Source organism: Podarcis cretensis (assembly GCF_951804945.1).
Source record: "Podarcis cretensis genome assembly, chromosome: 1".
In the NCBI taxonomy this organism is placed as follows: Eukaryota; Metazoa; Chordata; class Lepidosauria; order Squamata; family Lacertidae; genus Podarcis; species Podarcis cretensis.
The window spans coordinates 18349733-18367905 of record NC_137170.1 but is presented as its reverse complement, the minus strand read 5'-3'; the positions used below and the strand labels follow the sequence as shown (position 1 = coordinate 18367905).

Sequence of the window (18173 nt, the reverse complement as noted above, 5' to 3'; positions counted from 1 at the left end):
CGAATGCCTTTACATGCAAACATTTTATGTGCAATGAAACTGTGCTTGTTAACATAAGAATATAAGAATAACCTGCTGGATGGGGCCAATGGCCCGTCTAATCCACCATCCTGTTCTCACATTGGCCGACTCGATGCTTGGTGGGAAATCAGTGAGCAGAACATGATCCCAAGAGCACTCTTCCTTCCTGTGGTTTCCAGCAGATGCTATTTCGAAACATTGCTCCCTCCATTTGTGGAGGTAGAACAGCAGCCATCATGGCTGGTAGCCCTTGATAGCCCTCTCCTACAGGAATTTGTGCTTCTGTTGGCTTTGAAGCCGCTTTGAATCTGCTTGCGTTTTTTTATCCAAGTCCTAGATGCAAATGTATGGGAGGTGTGCGGCCTAATCGGAAAACCCAAAGGTGCCATTGCTGAGCTATCCCACAAGGGCAAAACCCAGGGAAGCTCTCTGACCAATTCTGTAAAGGTTTATCTAGTTTATATATTCTTTATTTATACCATATGTAAGGCCTTCTCAGTTCATTTGTCTGGAAACTTTTGGGTACCCGAAGAGGAATTTGACTACTACCAATCAGTATTGTGAATTGTTTTTGGAACTTCTCCCCATTTTCCAAACTGGTTTGCTAAAGGAAATAACCGCTGTTCTCAAAACAGAAATCCAAAGTCCTACTGAGCTTTAAGAGTTTGTTGCATGGGTCACTGCATCGTGGTCTCAATTGCCCTAATGAGAGCAATCTAAAGTGTTGATATATTTCAGCCAATTCACAATATGACTATGTTTCAGCAAAAAATATTGAACTGTGACTGAAATATTTATGACCTTGAACTAAACCCAGTTAAATGACTTACGACACAAAACATTTAACTTGAGTTTAGTTTCAGGTAAAAATACTTAGAAGCATAGATCCATATGTTATATATTCTTACGTAACATGCCTGTTGACGTTGTATCAGCATGACTAGGGACGTCACCAAAAATGGCAGAAGTGAGTGCCCCTGTTCCATTGATTGCAAGTAGGTTCCAGAGGGCTTGATTCAGTCTTCCTTTTAGTTATAAACATATTAATAATAAACAACAAGACTGAAAGTACAAAACGTTCCAAAAGAGTCAAGTCAGTTCTGTTATTTTTACAGACTACCTGTTGATGAAAAAGGCAAATGACCTGTTAAGACATGAAACAAAGTATGAAGGAAACCGCTTCCCCCACCTCTATAACTTCCTTTCCTCAAAGAGCCACGCAACATGTCTCTGGTGATGGGAAAGTTGATGATCAGTCCGCCAGATCCCTTGTGAAGCATACTTTCTGAAGGTCTGGAACTGTGATAACAGATCCCAGCACCCCCAGTGGGAAAATGATGCCATGTGTATCAGTTTCTGCTGGGGTGAAGACCCTCTACACACCCACACAGATTCTACATTTTCCCCACAGAATATTGGGTTGCTTGTGCATCCCTGAGAATGACTGAGACCAGGATGTGGTCCTATATTTGCATTTATGTTTATAAATTATTTTTACTCTTGTTAAAAGTTATGCATCCTGAAACAGTGAAATATAAACCTCTGCATGTTTGCCCATGTTTCTTTTCTTTTCTTTTTTAAAAGGATTAATAATTTCAGCTCACCATAGATTACTGTTTGGGGATTGTACTTCTGAAGAGCTTGACATGTAGACTCAGACTAATGTATTATTTTCCATAATTGGGTATGCTTCCTTTTCTATTAGCACTGTCAAAAGAACCAACTCAGCTGAGCGTGTATCTCCTGGAGGCCGAAGGGAAAGCTATGGAGATTCCAAAATCAGCCGCAATCGAGCTGGATCCACAAGCAGTTCATCTAGTGGTAAAAAGAACAGTGAAAGGTAGGGAAGGAGCTCTTGTTCTTGGCTCTTAAGGCTAGTCACAATGTTTGGTGGTGCTGCGGTTATTAAAATACTATTAAATCCCATGTGCATGGCACTTTAAAGACTTGGCAAAAGCAAAAAGACTGACCCCTTGTCACAAGAAAGTTGCAAACTACATGTTGAAAGTAGGAGGAGACAAAAATGTGGTATGGAATAAATAGGGACAAATAGGGATGGGGAAGAAATCTACTTTGGTTAGGATTTGCATTTCTCAGATTTTTGTGATGTAGTTCTCCAGCTTAAAAGAAATGTATTTAAGGAACAAGTGTGCATAATAATACATATATTAGGGAAATAGGATAGAAAGTGCATTATATCAGGGGAGATTGCTTGCAAAAATGTCTGTGTCAAGCAAAATGGCATAGAAAAATGGAGTACATTAGGAGAGATGTGCAATAAATGCTGATGAATTTTCATGAGGACTTTTTTAAAAAATTGCAAATGTGGAGATCTGAACTGGAAAAAAGCAGAAACTGAGAGAAACAAAAACTGATGGATTTGTCCATTCCTAGTGAGAAATGAGGGGGTGGGGAAGGAATGGGAAGGGCAAGGATAGATTCGGTGGAAGAAGACTGGAAAAAGTTTAAAGATTATTTACGGAAATATTGTAAAATTAATGAATGTTAGGAAAATGTTGGAATGAAGCTATATGGCTTTAGTAGAAATGTTATAAGGAATTAACTATAAATAGATTAATAGAGTATCAAAGGAAAAAATAAGGTTAGAATGTGTTAAGATAATTATAGGATAGAAAACAGAGAAAGATGGAAAGGAATTGCTGAAACAGTTAACAGAAGTGGAATACAAAAAGGGAGGTGTGAGGAGGTTGCGGAAATAAGTGAATGAAAGATAAGATACTGAAATTATTTGATGTGTTTTAAATTGGTTTTTTTGTCTGTTTTATTAGTTTAAATGTGTTGGTGTTGTGTAGTGTTTTTGTGTTGTATTGTATTGTTCTTATTTTTTGTAGTGTTTAAATTGTTAATAAATATTATTTAAAAAGAAAAAAAAGGGCAAAGATAACCAGCAGTGAACATAAACAAATGCAGAAGAATGCAGTGCGGCGGGGGAGCCTGAATGAGCAGCAGCATTTTGCAGCATGCATAGCCCTGCGCAAATAAGCTGGCACCCCACTCCTGCCATCCTTGCTAGTCTTCCCTCCATCTTCAGGGAGGGGAAAAAGCCTTGCCTTGAGGAAGGGGGAGAGGGTAGCAGCTGATAGAGGGTTCCAGTGAACCCAGGAAAGGCCTGGCAGGCTGCTTTGCTGGTGGCAGATGATCTCATTGCATCTTTTTTTTACTGGGGATTGTTGATGCTTGTAGCCAAGCAACTATTCTTGTCGAATGCTTGCAAAACCGATTGAATTGTTTTCACTGAAAGGGCTCGATTGTTTTTTAGGGCAAGCACTTTGGTGCTTTCCCAACCCTAGTTACAGGCACCCAATCAGCAATCTTACCTGGTCTTTCATATTTAGTGAACTTATCCCAGAGAAAATGTTTAGGCCACAGTTCTACAGCAAAAGGTGAAGTCAGATGCTTCAGAGATAGTTTCTGAGGAGGGAGCTGGAGAAAGATAGAAGTGGTACCATGCAGCTGTGTAGAGCTGAGTTCTAGGCATGTGGAGGTGCAGGGGTTGAAATTTAATAATGTAAGACAGCAGGATACTTCTTGGCAGTTATGGGGTGGTCCATTTGGAGACTGGCGTGCTCTGGTCCATGGGGTCACGAAGAGTCGGACACAACTAAATGACTAAACAACAACCATTTGGAGAAAGGAAAGTCCCAGCCATGGATATAAAAGTGAAACTGGCAGAATTGCAGGCTGGGAAGAGTCCATGAAGAACTTTGGTGATAACGACAAAGTGCTTGCCTTAAGATGCAGAAGAGGATGGGAAGCCTTTGTCTGGGGTTGAGGAGAAGCGTCCCGTGGTCTCTGTGATGAGAAATGTGAATGATTTTGGCAGCAGAGTTTTGAATGGAAGAGAAATCACTAGGAAGTGACAAGGGAAGTCGAGAGAGAACTTTAGTTGTCAAGGCAAGGGAGCACAAGAGCATGAACCAGAGTTTTAGCTGAAATGATGGCGAGGAAGAAAAATATTTTTACAGTTTTGTGCACAGATGAGCAACATGACTTGGTATGATTTATAAGTTGTATTCAGTCATTCAGGGCCATGAGACTATAATCACATGAGGGAGGAGAGTAGGGCTGTGCAATTTGCCCTGCATGTGCCCGTCGCTCTTTTCTGTGAGCTGCAGACATGCTCCCCAGGGCTGAATTAGTGTTAGGGAGCGGAAAGGATGGAGGTTAAATTTGATTCAGTTCACATTTAAAGGTGAATGTACCTCATCTGCACTTTCCAAATGAATATGTGAACCGAAACAGCCATTCTTTTTTTTTTTTTTAAATAATTTCTCTGAATTTTGCAGTGCTTTTCTCCAGCCAAGAAAGATGTCAAAGATACATGTAAGCTGTACATAGAAAAGCATATGTTCAGTAAAATAGCATGTATTGTATTTGTGAAAATTGCTATGAAAAGAAGTTTAGATTTGACAAAATTGCATACAAAAACGTGCATATTAGGAGAAATTCACACTAAAATGTTGGTGACCTTTCATGATTTGTTTATTTTCAATTGCACTGAGGTGGAAATGTTGAGGAGCAACGTTACGATTGGGAAAATGAGAAACTGAGAGACACTGAAATTGTCAGATTTTTCCATTCCTAGGGAGGGGCCAGTGTGGGACACTGGGGATGGACAGACATAGGACAAACATGTACAGCTCCATTCTCTTGCCTCATTCAATTATAGTTGCATGAATTTGAACAGTGCAGGGGGGCAGCTGGGTACACCTTGCACGGAGGGCAAAGCTGGCCAGGGGCCCCTTCTGAGTCCCGCCTTAGTCATGCCAAGAATGCCCCATGCCTCCCAGCCATCCGGGGATTCCCACCCTGGGCCTCAGACAAGCTGTGCACGGGCCTGCCAGAATCAAAAACAAAGCCAGTACTTCATCCCTGCTGAACTGAATGGATGACAATGTTGTTTTGTTTGAGATGGATGGTCATGAAGGAGAGTAGGGCTTGGGAGGAAAGATGGGCATGCAAGTCTTGTTAAAAGGATGTTTCTTGATTATTTTCACAGCAAGCCTAAGGAACCAATGTTCAGTGCAGGTAATTGTTTTGTTTTCTTTATTCTTATGTAAATGGTGTTTTCATGATGATATAACCTTTTTCTAAACATGGTTTGAATGTTTGTAGCTAGCTAGGCTTTCTACTGAGTTAACTGGTCAACAGAACTGTCAACAGAACTATCACTGTTAATTTCCTAAAACACGGCCTAGTCCTACTTTACAGTGATTAACAAATGGTAATAAACAGTTTCACATTTTCTGGAAATGAACTTGATATGCTGGTTTTATCAGGTAATACTTTTCTTTTAATTTTATCTTTTTCAAGAAGCATGTACAGTGTCCTTAATTCAGTAATTAATGATGAATTTTGGGGGGTTCATTTGGGATTCAGAGTAGCATCAAACATTTACTTGTGCCTCAGTTTTAATGATCCTCACTTTAGCATCTATTGGAGGGAAGGCGAAATACAAATGTAACAAGTACAGAAATTAAAAAGGTCTGCAGGTGTGTTTTTTGTAGGCAGGTTAATCCTCCCTACAAATGCAGGCACACGGGAAAGAGCCTCATTTCCAGTTACACACCCACCACACTTGACAAAAAGCAGCACACAGCAATATTTCTGATTTGTGACCGCCCACCCGACAAAACCAAAGCTCCAAGGAGAAAATGGGGTTGAGGTGGAAAGGACAGTGTTAGAACCTGTGAATACTTTCCTTGAATCAAGCAGAATCATTCCCTAAATCAATAACAATGCCTTTTTTCTACTTCTTAGGAGCCAATATTGGGGGGGGGGCATACTTTTTAACATACTTCCCTGTGTTTTCTATCTATTCTGCTTTTAAAAAGAGGAGTACACGCTACTATTGTTGTATAGAAGGATTGGCCATTAAATGCATTCAATCTGTTGAGAGCATCAGCTACTAAGCCCCGCACTAATGATCATTTTACTACATCCAACATGTGGTAAAATCTTCCTTACTTCTTGGCACAGTGAAGTAGATGTCTTTATGTGAAGTTCTGATTATCTCAACTGTGAGCATCACATCTGCCGTTGCAAATAGAATAAGCAAAAGTACCCACAGTCCTCCACTTTCAGCCTCTCTTGCAAGAATGGTTGCATGATGGTGTGGTTCAGGCAAACCATGATTTATTGTGATACCTGAACCAGTACCATCCAAGAAACCATGTTTTGCAAGTGGCCTCCAGGCAAGAAGCATGGTTTGAAGCTGGTCGGCAAACTACAATTTGGGGAAAATATTCTGGGTTAAAAGATAAATAGTTTGGGATATTCCTTTGCGTCCCCGTCCCCCCCAGCTACTATTTGGAATAGCATCCTGATATTGTTCTGGATGGTAGGAGATGATGGAAACCGAGTAAACCCATGGCTGGTCTGTACATCTCAAACACAACTTGTCATTTGCAGTCTAAATTGCAGTTAGTGCAAACAGCAACATGTGAATCAATCTAGGGTCATCCTGTTCACTGGTTGTCTGTGGAAGATTCAGACCGCTTGCATGAACCAAAAATGGTATTCCCTGAACAGGACATCAAAGAGGACGGTTGGGGAGTCCATAGAACAGGGATTTAGGTGAGCCTGACTGTTCTTGAATGCATCTTTATCTAGCCCTTCTATCTCTGTCTCTGTAACCACAAGGGAAGCGCCGTGTGACACATTGTAAAGGTAGGTAGGCCTCGCTTCTGAAACCTCATAGCTCTCTAAGCAATCTTATTAACAGAGCCAAAGGAGTTTGTCTCCATTGAGGCAACATCTTTCTTCTACTGCTACAACGCTAAACAAGTTCGGTTTCTTCTGACCAAAGTTCTTGCAGGGCGCCTACTGGGTTGTAAGCCTTGTAGAATAATCCAAATGGATTTTCGCTTTGATTTTTAGTTGATCTGGTCAAATAAATGGCCAAGGAAAGAGACAAATGTTAGAGAGCTATATGGCAACACATGAATGTACCATTGTGTGATAATAGTTGCTTGGCACTTCAGCTGAGAAGCCATGTGATAGAGCCTGCACTATATAGTTTGTTTGGTTAGTCTCCTAATGTGTGCCTAAATAAGCATTTAGAGTGGCATTGCAGTGCTTGCTCACTTCCTTAATTGTCCCTGGTAAATCATAGACTTAACCTGAATTGCCAACGAGCATACAGCAGTGGCTAACAGATATTTCAGTGCTGTTAACGTATTAGGTTGTCTCCAGTTGTGTCCCTCTGCTTATGCAAAGACTGTTAGGTCCATTAGAGTCTTCTATGAATGGAAACAGGTGACAAGAAGCAATTTTTACTGATTTCCCCGCTTCTCTCTGCAGCTCCTTGCAAATCTGCACTAGAGGGTTTGGGGAACTCCCCCAAACAGAGTGGGAGGTGGGCCGCAGGCCAAAGGGGAAATTGGTGAAAATCACCTCCCTCCTCCTTCCATTCATGGAAGCTTCCATTGGAGCAAAGAGCCTTCCATGAGCAGAGGGATACGGTTGGATATGTATGAATGCCAAATTAGGGTTATTGAATGTATTATATTGGATGTGCTTGCTCATAATTAACATTTAACCAAGTTTTAATCGATGCACAATTGTTTTCATTGTAGCTTGTGTAAACAGATTTGTGTTGCATTTGTACAAATGGTTTATTCCTAACTAACTCCTCATTAATCCGCATCTCCTAAATATTATGTGAGGCTAAGTTCTTAATCATGGTTGCTTCTATTCTCGTGGTTCATATTGTTCAGCAAGCCGCATGTAACTAATTTTGCAGTCTCTCATGGAAGCAACTTGAGGCGTTGCTAGTTTCAACCTTTCTGCTCAGTTCTGTTTCCCACCTGTTCCTGCAGTAGTATAAGAATACTGCAGGTGCTTTATCCAGCCTTGCTTTTAACAATTTAACAGTCTTTCACCTTTTTATATAGTGGCTTCACTTCCATTAGCCAGTATCTTCTCTTGCAGTCTGTTATTCTAAGACATTGGCCGTCTGTTGTTCTTTCTGTGTCTTTGAATACTAAAGCAAAAAAGGCTACATAAATATTTTAAGTGATGGTGGGCATGCCACTGTCTGAATTAGCCTATCAGTATCTATGTCTGCTGCCACACACCTGTTATGAACGGGTGGTCTGGACAATAAGTTTGGGTAGATGTTTGCCTGGAAAGGATTATTAATCATTCCTGGCGTGTGACTGATAGCAAGGTTGTTTTGAGTTAATTGTGTGTTCTGTGGACAAGAGTTTAGTACCGTACCTTGGTATTCGACCAGCTTATTTCTCGAACGTTTTGGCTTCTGAATGACGCAAATCTGGAAGTGACTGTTCTGGTTTGCAAACTATTTTTGGAAGCCAAACGTCCAATGGGGCTTCCAATTGGCTGCAGGAGCTTCCTGCAGCCAATCAGAAGCCGCACTTTGGTTTCCAAACGTTTTGGAAGTCTAATGGACTTCCAGAACGGATTCCGTTCGACTTCCAAGGTACGACTGTACCCTGATTCTAAATGCCTGTACCCATAATGTGTAAAGTAGTGATCTAGTGCAACAGTGATTGCTGCTTACCCATCTAAGCATTTACTTGCTTACATGGTAAATGTTAGGTTAGCACAGGTTCCCCAAAGGCAGCTGTCTCACAATGCTTGGATGCAATTAGTGGTTGTGTGCTTACGCTAAGTGGATGCCTAACACATTTCAGAAGAACAATACGCTAGTAAGCATAAATTTAAAACCCAATCCTCACATTAGGTGGGTGCCATGCAAATGTAGCGCTGCCAGTGCCTGAGAACTTGGAAGCAGGGCATATACTACTACTCCTTCTTCCCAGTGCCAAGTCCCCCCCCCCAAAAAAAATCTCCTGTTGGCACTAGGGAAGGAGTAGTCAAAGTGATGCCCTCCAGATCTTTTGGACAGCAATTCCCATTAGCCCCAGGAAGCACAGCCAGTAATAGTGTGTCATGGGAGTTGTAGTCCAAAACATCTTGTGTTTAAAACCTGATGAAGATAACCGTGGTTCTTCTCACCTGGCTTCCTGATTAAGAGTGGAAGCCAGGTGAGCAGAATCAGGGTTGTCATGGTTTAGATGGGGGTTGAGGACCTCCATGAACTCACAGCCTCTTGATTGTGCTTTGGAGATTGGCAGCGTTCCATCAGCATTGGACTTTAACATTGGCTACCCGCATTATTTTCTGATAAGTGATCTTTTGAGCTTTTGATGTGTGCTACATAGTCCATGTTTAAGGACAGGTGTGCTTTGTTTTGTTGTTGTAGGCCTAGAAATGTAGCTACCTGTAACTTTCCTGTACAGCTCGGGAACTGTCAAGTATCCAGCTATTCATTGTGTACTTTGTTTTTCTATGTGCAGCTGTAAAGTACTGTAGCAACTTTTCATGCTTTGAAAGAATCTCTAGCAATATGTGCAAAGTACAGCTTTGTTAAGCTTGCAGTTATGTGTTCGCTTCAACACGTTTTGTTGCTCTTCCTTAAAAAAAAAGAGAAAAGAATTAGAAGGTGTTTAGTTAAGCTTCGGTTACATTCCATATGTGCATTGCGGGTTTTAAAAAAACACTAACCACTGCAACAACTGTTAAATTGTTATTGGCAAATAAGCTTATAACATGATATTGTTGTTCTGTGAATTCTGATTAAAACTACAATGACAACACATAAATTACCGTATTTTTCACTCTATAAGACGCACCGGATCACAAGACGCACCTAGTTTTTGGAGGAGGAAAACAAGGAAAAAAATATTCTGAATCTCAGAAGCCAGAACAGCAAGAGGTATCGCTACGCAGTGAAAGCAGCAATCCCTCTTGCTGTTCTGGCTTCTGGGATAGCTGCGCAGCCTGCATTCGCTCCATAAGACGCACACACATTTCCCCTTACTTTTTAGGAGGGGAAAAGTGAGTCTTATAGAGCAAAAAATATGGTATCTTTGTCTACTAAAACAAAGCCTTCCTCCTTTAAACACTGGCTCTTTTTTAAAAAAAAATGTGTTTGAAAATCCTTAGCAATGCTTTTAGTAGACCTAAAATTCTCTCACTGATTTACATAATGTTATTGCTTCTGCCCTTCCATTTTCTCTATGCCCACGATTATTCCGTCTAGTAACTCTGCTGATGTCATTGACTCCAAAACTGCCCGATTTGGATGAGAACAAGGCTGGATCCCTTGATCTGCCGATGGAGCAGCAGGAGGCAGCAAGTTCTGAACCTCGAAAAGCTTCACCAGCTGTTCGCAAGAAACCTCCTTTGGCTTTGCCATTTCCTAAAAGTCCTAGTCAGACTATCATGACATTTCCTAGATCACCTAGCTTTTTAAGCCCCATGAAGTCCCCAAGTCAGTACTTCCAGATCTGTTATTAAAGTTCCTCTGGCTTCATACTTCACTTAAAGCACCGTTGACTGGAGCATTTCTGATGTTCAGGGTGTTTACTTAATGTCAGCAGAGTTCAGATCTGTCATTCTTTTATGTTTCTCTCTCCTTTCTCTGTGCTGTCATTGTTGCTGCTTCTGTTTTAAAGCTTAGCCTTCTTCTTTCTTACATGTACTTCAGCGCAGATCTTTTACTAATTGCCTGTCCTCGTTGTGCTTCCAGTGTATCTCTAACAATATAAACCGAGTGCAAAGTTTGTCTTTACACTAAGATGTCGTGAATGTTAAAAATTGTAGATGCTGACACCCAGATGTGTAAATATCCAATAAAAATAAATAAAAGAATTTCATGTGGCATTTTTTTTTTTTTTTTGGTGTTAATTGTAATCTTTGGAGTTTATTCTTCAGTATTGTAAAGAGATTTAAAGCAGAAGGGGACTTGGTGTGTATAACTGATTATTTCACATTTTGCTTGCCAGGGTGGGGTGGGGAACAGCATCCCCCCCCCCAATGTAACTTCAACGTGTCATTAGGCAACATATTAGTGGGCTGGGATTAGTACATGACTAATGGTGTATGTGTGTAATTCTTTCTGTCTTTTGACCTTTTTGTAGAGGAAGGATACGTTAAAATGTTTCTGCGTGGACGCCCTGTTACCATGTTCATGCCCAAAGATCAAGTGGAATCTTACAGTCTGGAAGCAAAAGCAGAACTACCAGCCAAGAGGCTAAAACTGGAATGGGTGTATCCTTTGCTTATGGCTGCATGTTAAACGTAGAAACTGCTCATTTATTGGGTTCGGTTATGTGTTGTTGTTTTTTTGTAATGTATCTTGGAAGGTTATTAAACATAGCGGGCATCTGGGGGTTTTTTTGGAAGCAATTACCATTTCACTGATAAAACAATCAAATGAGTATTAATAATATGAAACTTCTGCTGCACATCTTTATCCCATTAAGCAGCTCTAGGAAGGCTTCAGCTGAATGTAGCCTGAAGGTTTATGTTTAAAACCAGTTAATTATCACACGGTTAAATTAGGCACATTGCAGAAAAGTAGGGCGCTATGGTTACTAATTATAATGTACTTAAACAGCTTTTCTCTTTTACTGGCATATCAAAGGGTATTTATATGTCTCTGCAGTTTTTAAGGAACAGAATTCTTAGAAAATACATCATGATTTTGAGCACATCCATTTAGGTTGTATAAATACCGTCATTGCTTGGTCATATGCTACACAGAAAGACAGTTTATGCTGGTTCTCTTTTTATTTACTCCTAGAATTATTTTTCAGATTCTTTCTTAAGCACACAAGTCACTGTTGGCCAGTCTTTTGAAGACAAATCAGAAGTACTGTACAGGGCCTCTGCCTGTCTGTCTGTCTATCTATCAATTTATCCATCCAAAGTTCATCTTGGCCTTCAATAAGCAAGAAACCATGTATGACAAAGCATGCTGCTGCATGATTTTAAATGTTAAATAGCATCATGTGCCAAATAGTACCATTTAACATATAGATTAATTCCCACGATTAGATTAGATCTGCCCATGATTGGCACTGGTGGTTGGAGAATGAGATTCACTGCTTCTGTATTGTTGTAGGCTCCTTCAGTTGCATCATTTAAATTATTTCAAGGCAGATCTGTACAACAGACCGAATACAGGGGAAGGCAGGTGAACTGTACATTGCAAAAGTCCAAAAGGGGAGCTATACTCATCTGTGTTGTGGTTTGGGTGATAAGTCTATAGGTACACTGTGCTAGCATTTCCCGAGGGGGTGGGCTTATACCTTCTTGCTTTGTGGCTGTGGAGTTGTCTCCAATGAAGAACAGCAGCAGGATATTCCAGGTCTGAACTGCTTAAAGGTGAGGAGATCTGTTCACTGGGAAGGTCCCAGTCTCTTGTTTGAAATGGAGGTTGCCCCACCTGCAGGCTTGATGGGGGAGGGGGGAATCCTGTTTCAAATGGCAAGCTCTCCTTCTGCCACTTGAAACCAAACCCACCTCAACCAACAGGGAGGGCTCCCAGACAGCATACCTGATGTTGTACATCATGTCTGCTGAGATACAGCACAGAACATCTGAAAGGAAAGCCCATCGCTCCCCAAAAAAGAAATCTGTCTCCACCAGATTCACCAGGAAATGGAACAACGGTTAGTGAACTGTGTTCAGCATCTGGTGCAAATAAACTAGCGCAGTCATAGAGCCTTACAGTATGGACCCAAATTACCACATCAAATGGCGCTTGCAATTTTTGAACGGCCGCTTGCAAACTACTATGATCTTAACTAAGATGTCAGCTATGGCTACAGGGGTCGGGACTGCCGTAGTAACCTGTACCTCCTTCCGACGGGTGAAACCGTGTATTTCATTGCGTCTGTTGTTGTGTTGTACAATGTTGAAGAGCAACTACAGCGGCATTACACTGCTCACAATGACGATGTCAAGTGGTAAGCTGTGTAGGGCATTGATACCTTGGCAATAAAACAAGGTGGAGGAATTGAAACTATAGCGTGTCCCATTTCTCATAAAGCAGGGGTGGGCAGAAAGTAGATTGGGATCTACTGGCAGATCTCTAGGTGGTTTGCAGAAATCTGCAACAGTTTCTAACCCCTTAATAGTCTTAATAATGGCAGCAACTTAAAAGCCCTGTCCGTCCAGTTAGATTGCTTGTGATAGGACTTGAGAGCTTGGTTCTGGTACAGATCACAAATTGCTGGGCTGGGCATTTGTTCAAAGGTCCCATATTCCTTAATTCTTAGTGTATGGCCATCTCGCTGAAGCACCATTTTGCACCTGCCTCTGGCTGGTAGATTTTGGTGTTCCAGTAAAAACAGAGTAGCCTGAAGTTTGCCCACGTCTTGTAAATACAGTCGTACCTTGGTTGACAAACGCCTTGGCACTCGTTTGGGCTTCTGAACGCCGCAAACCTGGAAGTGAGTGTTCTGGTTTGTGAACGTTCTTTGCAAGCCGAACGTCCGACGCAGCTTCTGCGGCTTCCGGTTGAGTGCAGGAAGCTCCTGCAGCCAATCAGAAGCCGCGCCTTGGTTGTCAAACGTTTTCAGAAATCGAACGGGCTTCCAGAACAGATTCCGTTTGACAGCCAAGGTACGACTATAATGTACAGCAACAGAGCCATATTTTTTTGTGGGGGGGGGGCAGACACAGTACCCACATGGGCCTCCACCTGGTGATGCTGGTGATACTGCACCTGCCTTGCCTTAATTTTCCAACAATGCAGTGCCTAGGTAGAAATGAGAGCACAAAAGTTAAGCCATTCATACTTCTTCCATTACTCATGGAACTGATGTTGTAATGAATGGGAGATTCCTGGCTAACAGCCCACAGTTGTAACTACTACCACCCTGGAGCTGGAGAGCAGGAAAGAATCACATTCTGGCTCCATGAGAAAGAAGACCTAGGATCACTATGAGGCTGCACTACTGCCTTCTAGGAATCAAGGCAAAAAGGAGACCAGCCTAACCTCATCCAGGGGCCAGAGAAGGAGCAGCTTCAGGGAACCTCACTTCTTGCTTTCTTCCCTGAAATAACACACTGCTCTAACTCCTGTTGCCTTGCTGTTTTCTTAGTTTTAGATTTTATGATTTATGTGGAAATGGTTTTCCATTTGGTTATGTATGGTACTTTTTGATGTTTTATTTATTGCTCATGGCTTTTGTTATGTTGATAATTATGTAAATCTTGTCATGTTGTAAGCTTGAGCATTGTTTTAACTATGGAAATATGGCATACAAATAAAATGTTGGAATACAAATGATGGCATACAACTATGGCATACAAATAAAATGATGATGATGATGATGTTACAGATGTTGCAGAAGCATGGGGAGCCCCCCTTATCTTTTTAGTTTATAAGTCTGGTGCATGGCTTTTCCCCTTTCTTTTTCTTTGGGCCACTTTGGGAGACAGGCATCTGAAAAGCAGGACCACAATATAGGGTTGCAGCCAATTATTAATATTATTATTATTTATTTTACCCCACCCATCTGATTTTATTGCCCCAGCCACTCTGGGCAGCTTCCAACAGATATAAAAACAACTAACTTTTACTCAGAACTAGACCCATTCAAATTAATCGCCACAACTCATTTGGGCCAATAATTTCAAAAGGGAGTTGAAAGCGACCCATAGTAAATAATACCCCACATCAGTTCTCATCACCAGCTTTGCATGATTACAAGAAATGGAACAAAGAGCACTGATGCAGGCATAAATCTAGTCCTCAATAGTTGGTGCATTTAGTGTTAATATTGATTTGGTTATTGCAAAAGATTGCAGGTTGGGGACAGTGCAACTTTGAGCATTTGTCATGGGAATTAAATTATCAAATTTAAATAGTTTATGAAAAGCATGTGCAAAATATTGTAATTGTTTGCACCCCTTCAGTGTCTTGCGATACTTGTCTTCACACATTAGACATGGCAAGGGCTGAAATGAGAATGTTTCCGTATGCATTGCAATAAATGTTTGGGAAACCATCCAGTCCAGGGTGTTCAAAATTCTTTTAGCTTGCATTGTGAACAGTGTTTGTAATATGAGATTTGACAAAGGTTTTTTCCCTCCCTCCTTCAGCCTAGCTGTCCATCCTGACAGGATCACCATAGCAACTGGTCAGGTTGCAGGAACATCTAAGGATGGGAAAGTAAGTCGGCCTATTCATCATGTTCAGAATTTTGCTTGTTAGAAATCTGTTGTTTTTATACTAACGTACTAATGTGCTAATAAGGAGCAGGTGTGTTAAAAGTAAACCTCCAGGATTATATGTTGAAAGGAACTAGAGCTCCAATGTAGTGGAAATGATAGAAGAAATGATGTTAGTAGGGATATATAAATGAGGATAAGTTTGTTTTTTTAAAAAAAAAAATATTTATTAAGGTTTTTTAAGTACAAAATGCAAAAATTATAAACAATATAACATATATCATAACATATTTTCAAAGCTTCTTTGGACTCCCTCACGTCTCCCGCTCCCACTTACATCATTATAAACTTTTACCAGCAATTTATCATCTTGTTTAAATTCTTAAATCCCGTTCATTTAATTTAGTCTAATAGTTCTCCCAAAGGTTTATGTTTCCCTCCATCACACTTGTCATCCAGATTACATCTATTTTAGTGGTGCTCAATTATTTATAGTCTGGCATCCTTCTTAACATTCAACCAAATTACAATATTTTTGTAAATAAATTCTAAATTTCTCCCAGTCTTCTTCAACCCTTTCCTCTCCCAGGTCTCGGATTCTGCCGGTCATCTCAGCCAGTTCCATATAGTCTATCAGTTGCATCTGCCATTCTTCCAGTGTGGGTAGATCTCGAGTTTTCCAATGCTTGGCGATGAGTATCCTTGCTGCTGTTGTTGCATACAGGAAAAAAGTTCTGTCGTTCTTTATCACCCTCTGGCCGACAATACCCAGGAGAAAAGCTTCTGGTTTCTTAGGGAAAGTATACTTAAATACCTTTTTCAACTCATTATATATAATTTCCCAGAAGGCCTTCACTCTAGGGCACGTCCACCAGAGGTGAAAGAATGTTCCTTCATTCCCTTTACATTTCCAGCATTTGTTATCAGACAAATGGTATATTTTGGCAAGTTTAACTGGGGTCATGTACCATCTATATATCATTTTCATTACATTTTCCTTCAAAGCATTACATGCAGTGAAGTTCAACCCAGTGGTCCACAACCTTTCCCAGTCCTCAAACATGATATTGTACCCAATGTCCTGTGCCCACTTTATCATAGCCGATTTAACCATTTCATCTTGTGTATTCCATTTTAACAGCAAGTTATACATTCTTGAAAGTACCTTAGTCTTAGGTTCTAACAGTTCTGATTCCAATTTCGATTTCTCCACCTGGAACCCTAACTTTTTGTCATTTTTGAAAACTTCTTTAATCTGAGCGTAATGTAGCCAGTCTCGCACTTTATCCTTCATTTTCTCCAAACTCTGCAATTTCCAATTGTCTCCATCTTTTTCTAAAATTTCCCAATATTTTGGCCATTTGGCCTCCATATTGGGTCTTTTTCGGGCCTTAGCTTCCAGAGGTGATAGGAGTTTTATTTTCCAATAAGTCTTTATATTTTGTCCAGACATTAAACACTGCTTTTCTGACAATATGGTTTTTAAAGGCCTTATTGATTTTAACCTTATCATACCATAAGTATGCATGCCAACCAAAAGCATTGTTAAAACCTTCCAAATCCAATACATCAGTGTCTTCGAGAAGTAGCCAGTCTTTTAGCCAGCAGAAAGCTGCGGCCTCATAGTACAATTTTAAGTCCGGCAGGGCGAAGCCCCCTCTCTCTTTCGCATCAGTTAATATCTTAAACTTAATTCTGGGCTTTTTGCCCTGCCAGACAAATTTAGAGATATCTCTCTGCCACTTCCGGAAGCACTCCGTCTTGTCCACAATCTGTAGTGTTTGAAACAAAAACAACATTTTTGGCAATACATTCATCTTGATAGCAGCAATTCGGCCTAGCAAAGAAAGTTTCAATTTTGTCCAACTATCTAAGTCTCTCTTAATTTCTGACCAACATTTTTCATAATTATCCTTAAATAGACTCAGATTTTTTGCTGTTATGTTTACCCCTAGGTACTTTACTTTTTTAACCACATTTAATTCTGTCTCTCTCTGAAACCGTTCCGACTCTGTAACTGTCAAATTTTTTCCCAATACCTTGGTTTTCTGTTTGTTTAGTTTGAATCCCGCCACCCGACCAAAGTCTTGAATCAATTGTAATACTCTTTTCGTACTAGATTCTGGCTCCTGCAGGGTCAAAACTAGGTCATCTGCAAAAGCTTTAAGTTTATATTGTTTCGCTCCGACCTGAATTCCTTCCACCAACCTGTCCCCTCTAATCATATTCAGGAGCACTTCCAGAACCGAAATGAATAGCAAAGGGGAAATAGGGCAGCCTTGTCGTGTTCCTTTTTCAATTTTAAACTCTTCTGTAACCACATTGTTAACTATCAGTTTAGCCTTTTGTTCTGAATATATTGCATCAATCCCATTCTCAAAACCCCGTCCCACTCCCATTTCTTTTAAGTTTCCCTTCATAAATTTCCAGGAGATATTGTCAAAGGCCTTCTCCGCATCTATGAAAATTAACACTGCTTTTGTATTTATGTCTGTTTGCAAAAGTTCCAAAATGTCAATAATATTCCTTGTGTTAGCAAACAGGTGTCTACCTGGGAGAAAGCCCGCCTGGTCCTTGTGAATTACTTCATTTAAAACTTTTTTAAATCTACTTGACATAATATCTGCAAAAATTTTGTAATCCACGTTTAGAAGAGAGATGGGACGATAGTTCTTAAGTTGTGTCTTTTCAGCTTCCGATTTTGGTATCAATGTGATAAAAGCTTCCTTCCACGATTCTGGCGCCCTCTTCCCCTCCATAATTTCATTGCTAAAATCCATCAGTGGTTGTATCAAATAGTCTTTTAATGTCTTATAATACTTGGAGGTCAGCCCATCTGGTCCTGGAGATTTGCCCAATTTCATATTTTGAATGGCTTGCTCCATCTCTTGTCGTGTTATTTTACAGTTCAGGATTGATCTATTTTCTTGTGACAATTTTGGCAGTCCATTTTTTTCCAAAAATTGTTTAATCTCATTCTCATCTTGCGGCCCTTGGGTATATAATTTTTTGAAATATCTCTGGAAGCACTTTCTAATATCCACAGGGTTCTGAATGTTTCTTCCTTCAATCTCTAAATTTGTAACTGTATTTAGTTTTTGTCTCCTCTTCAACTGCCAAGCTAGCAGTTTTCCACA

General features: G+C 40.4%; 1 protein-coding gene across 5 annotated transcripts in view; it reads left to right on the top strand.

Moving 5' to 3' along the window:
* The window catches only part of EML1 (EMAP like 1), a 136242-nt gene that overhangs the window by 94965 nt on the left and 23104 nt on the right, over nt 1-18173 (top strand). For 3 of the 5 annotated variants that reach the window (XM_079948204.1, XM_079948202.1, XM_079948205.1), the window contains 6 exons: nt 1727-1861; nt 5042-5070; nt 6685-6711; nt 10992-11121; nt 12675-12824; nt 14968-15037. In XM_079948204.1, coding sequence (XP_079804330.1) covers nt 1727-1861; nt 5042-5070; nt 6685-6711; nt 10992-11121; nt 12675-12824; nt 14968-15037 — 541 coding nt within the window. The remainder of the gene's footprint in view (nt 1-1726; nt 1862-5041; nt 5071-6684; nt 6712-10991; nt 11122-12674; nt 12825-14967; nt 15038-18173) is intronic. The other 2 variants (XM_079948203.1, XM_079948206.1) reach the window with 1 other exon arrangement.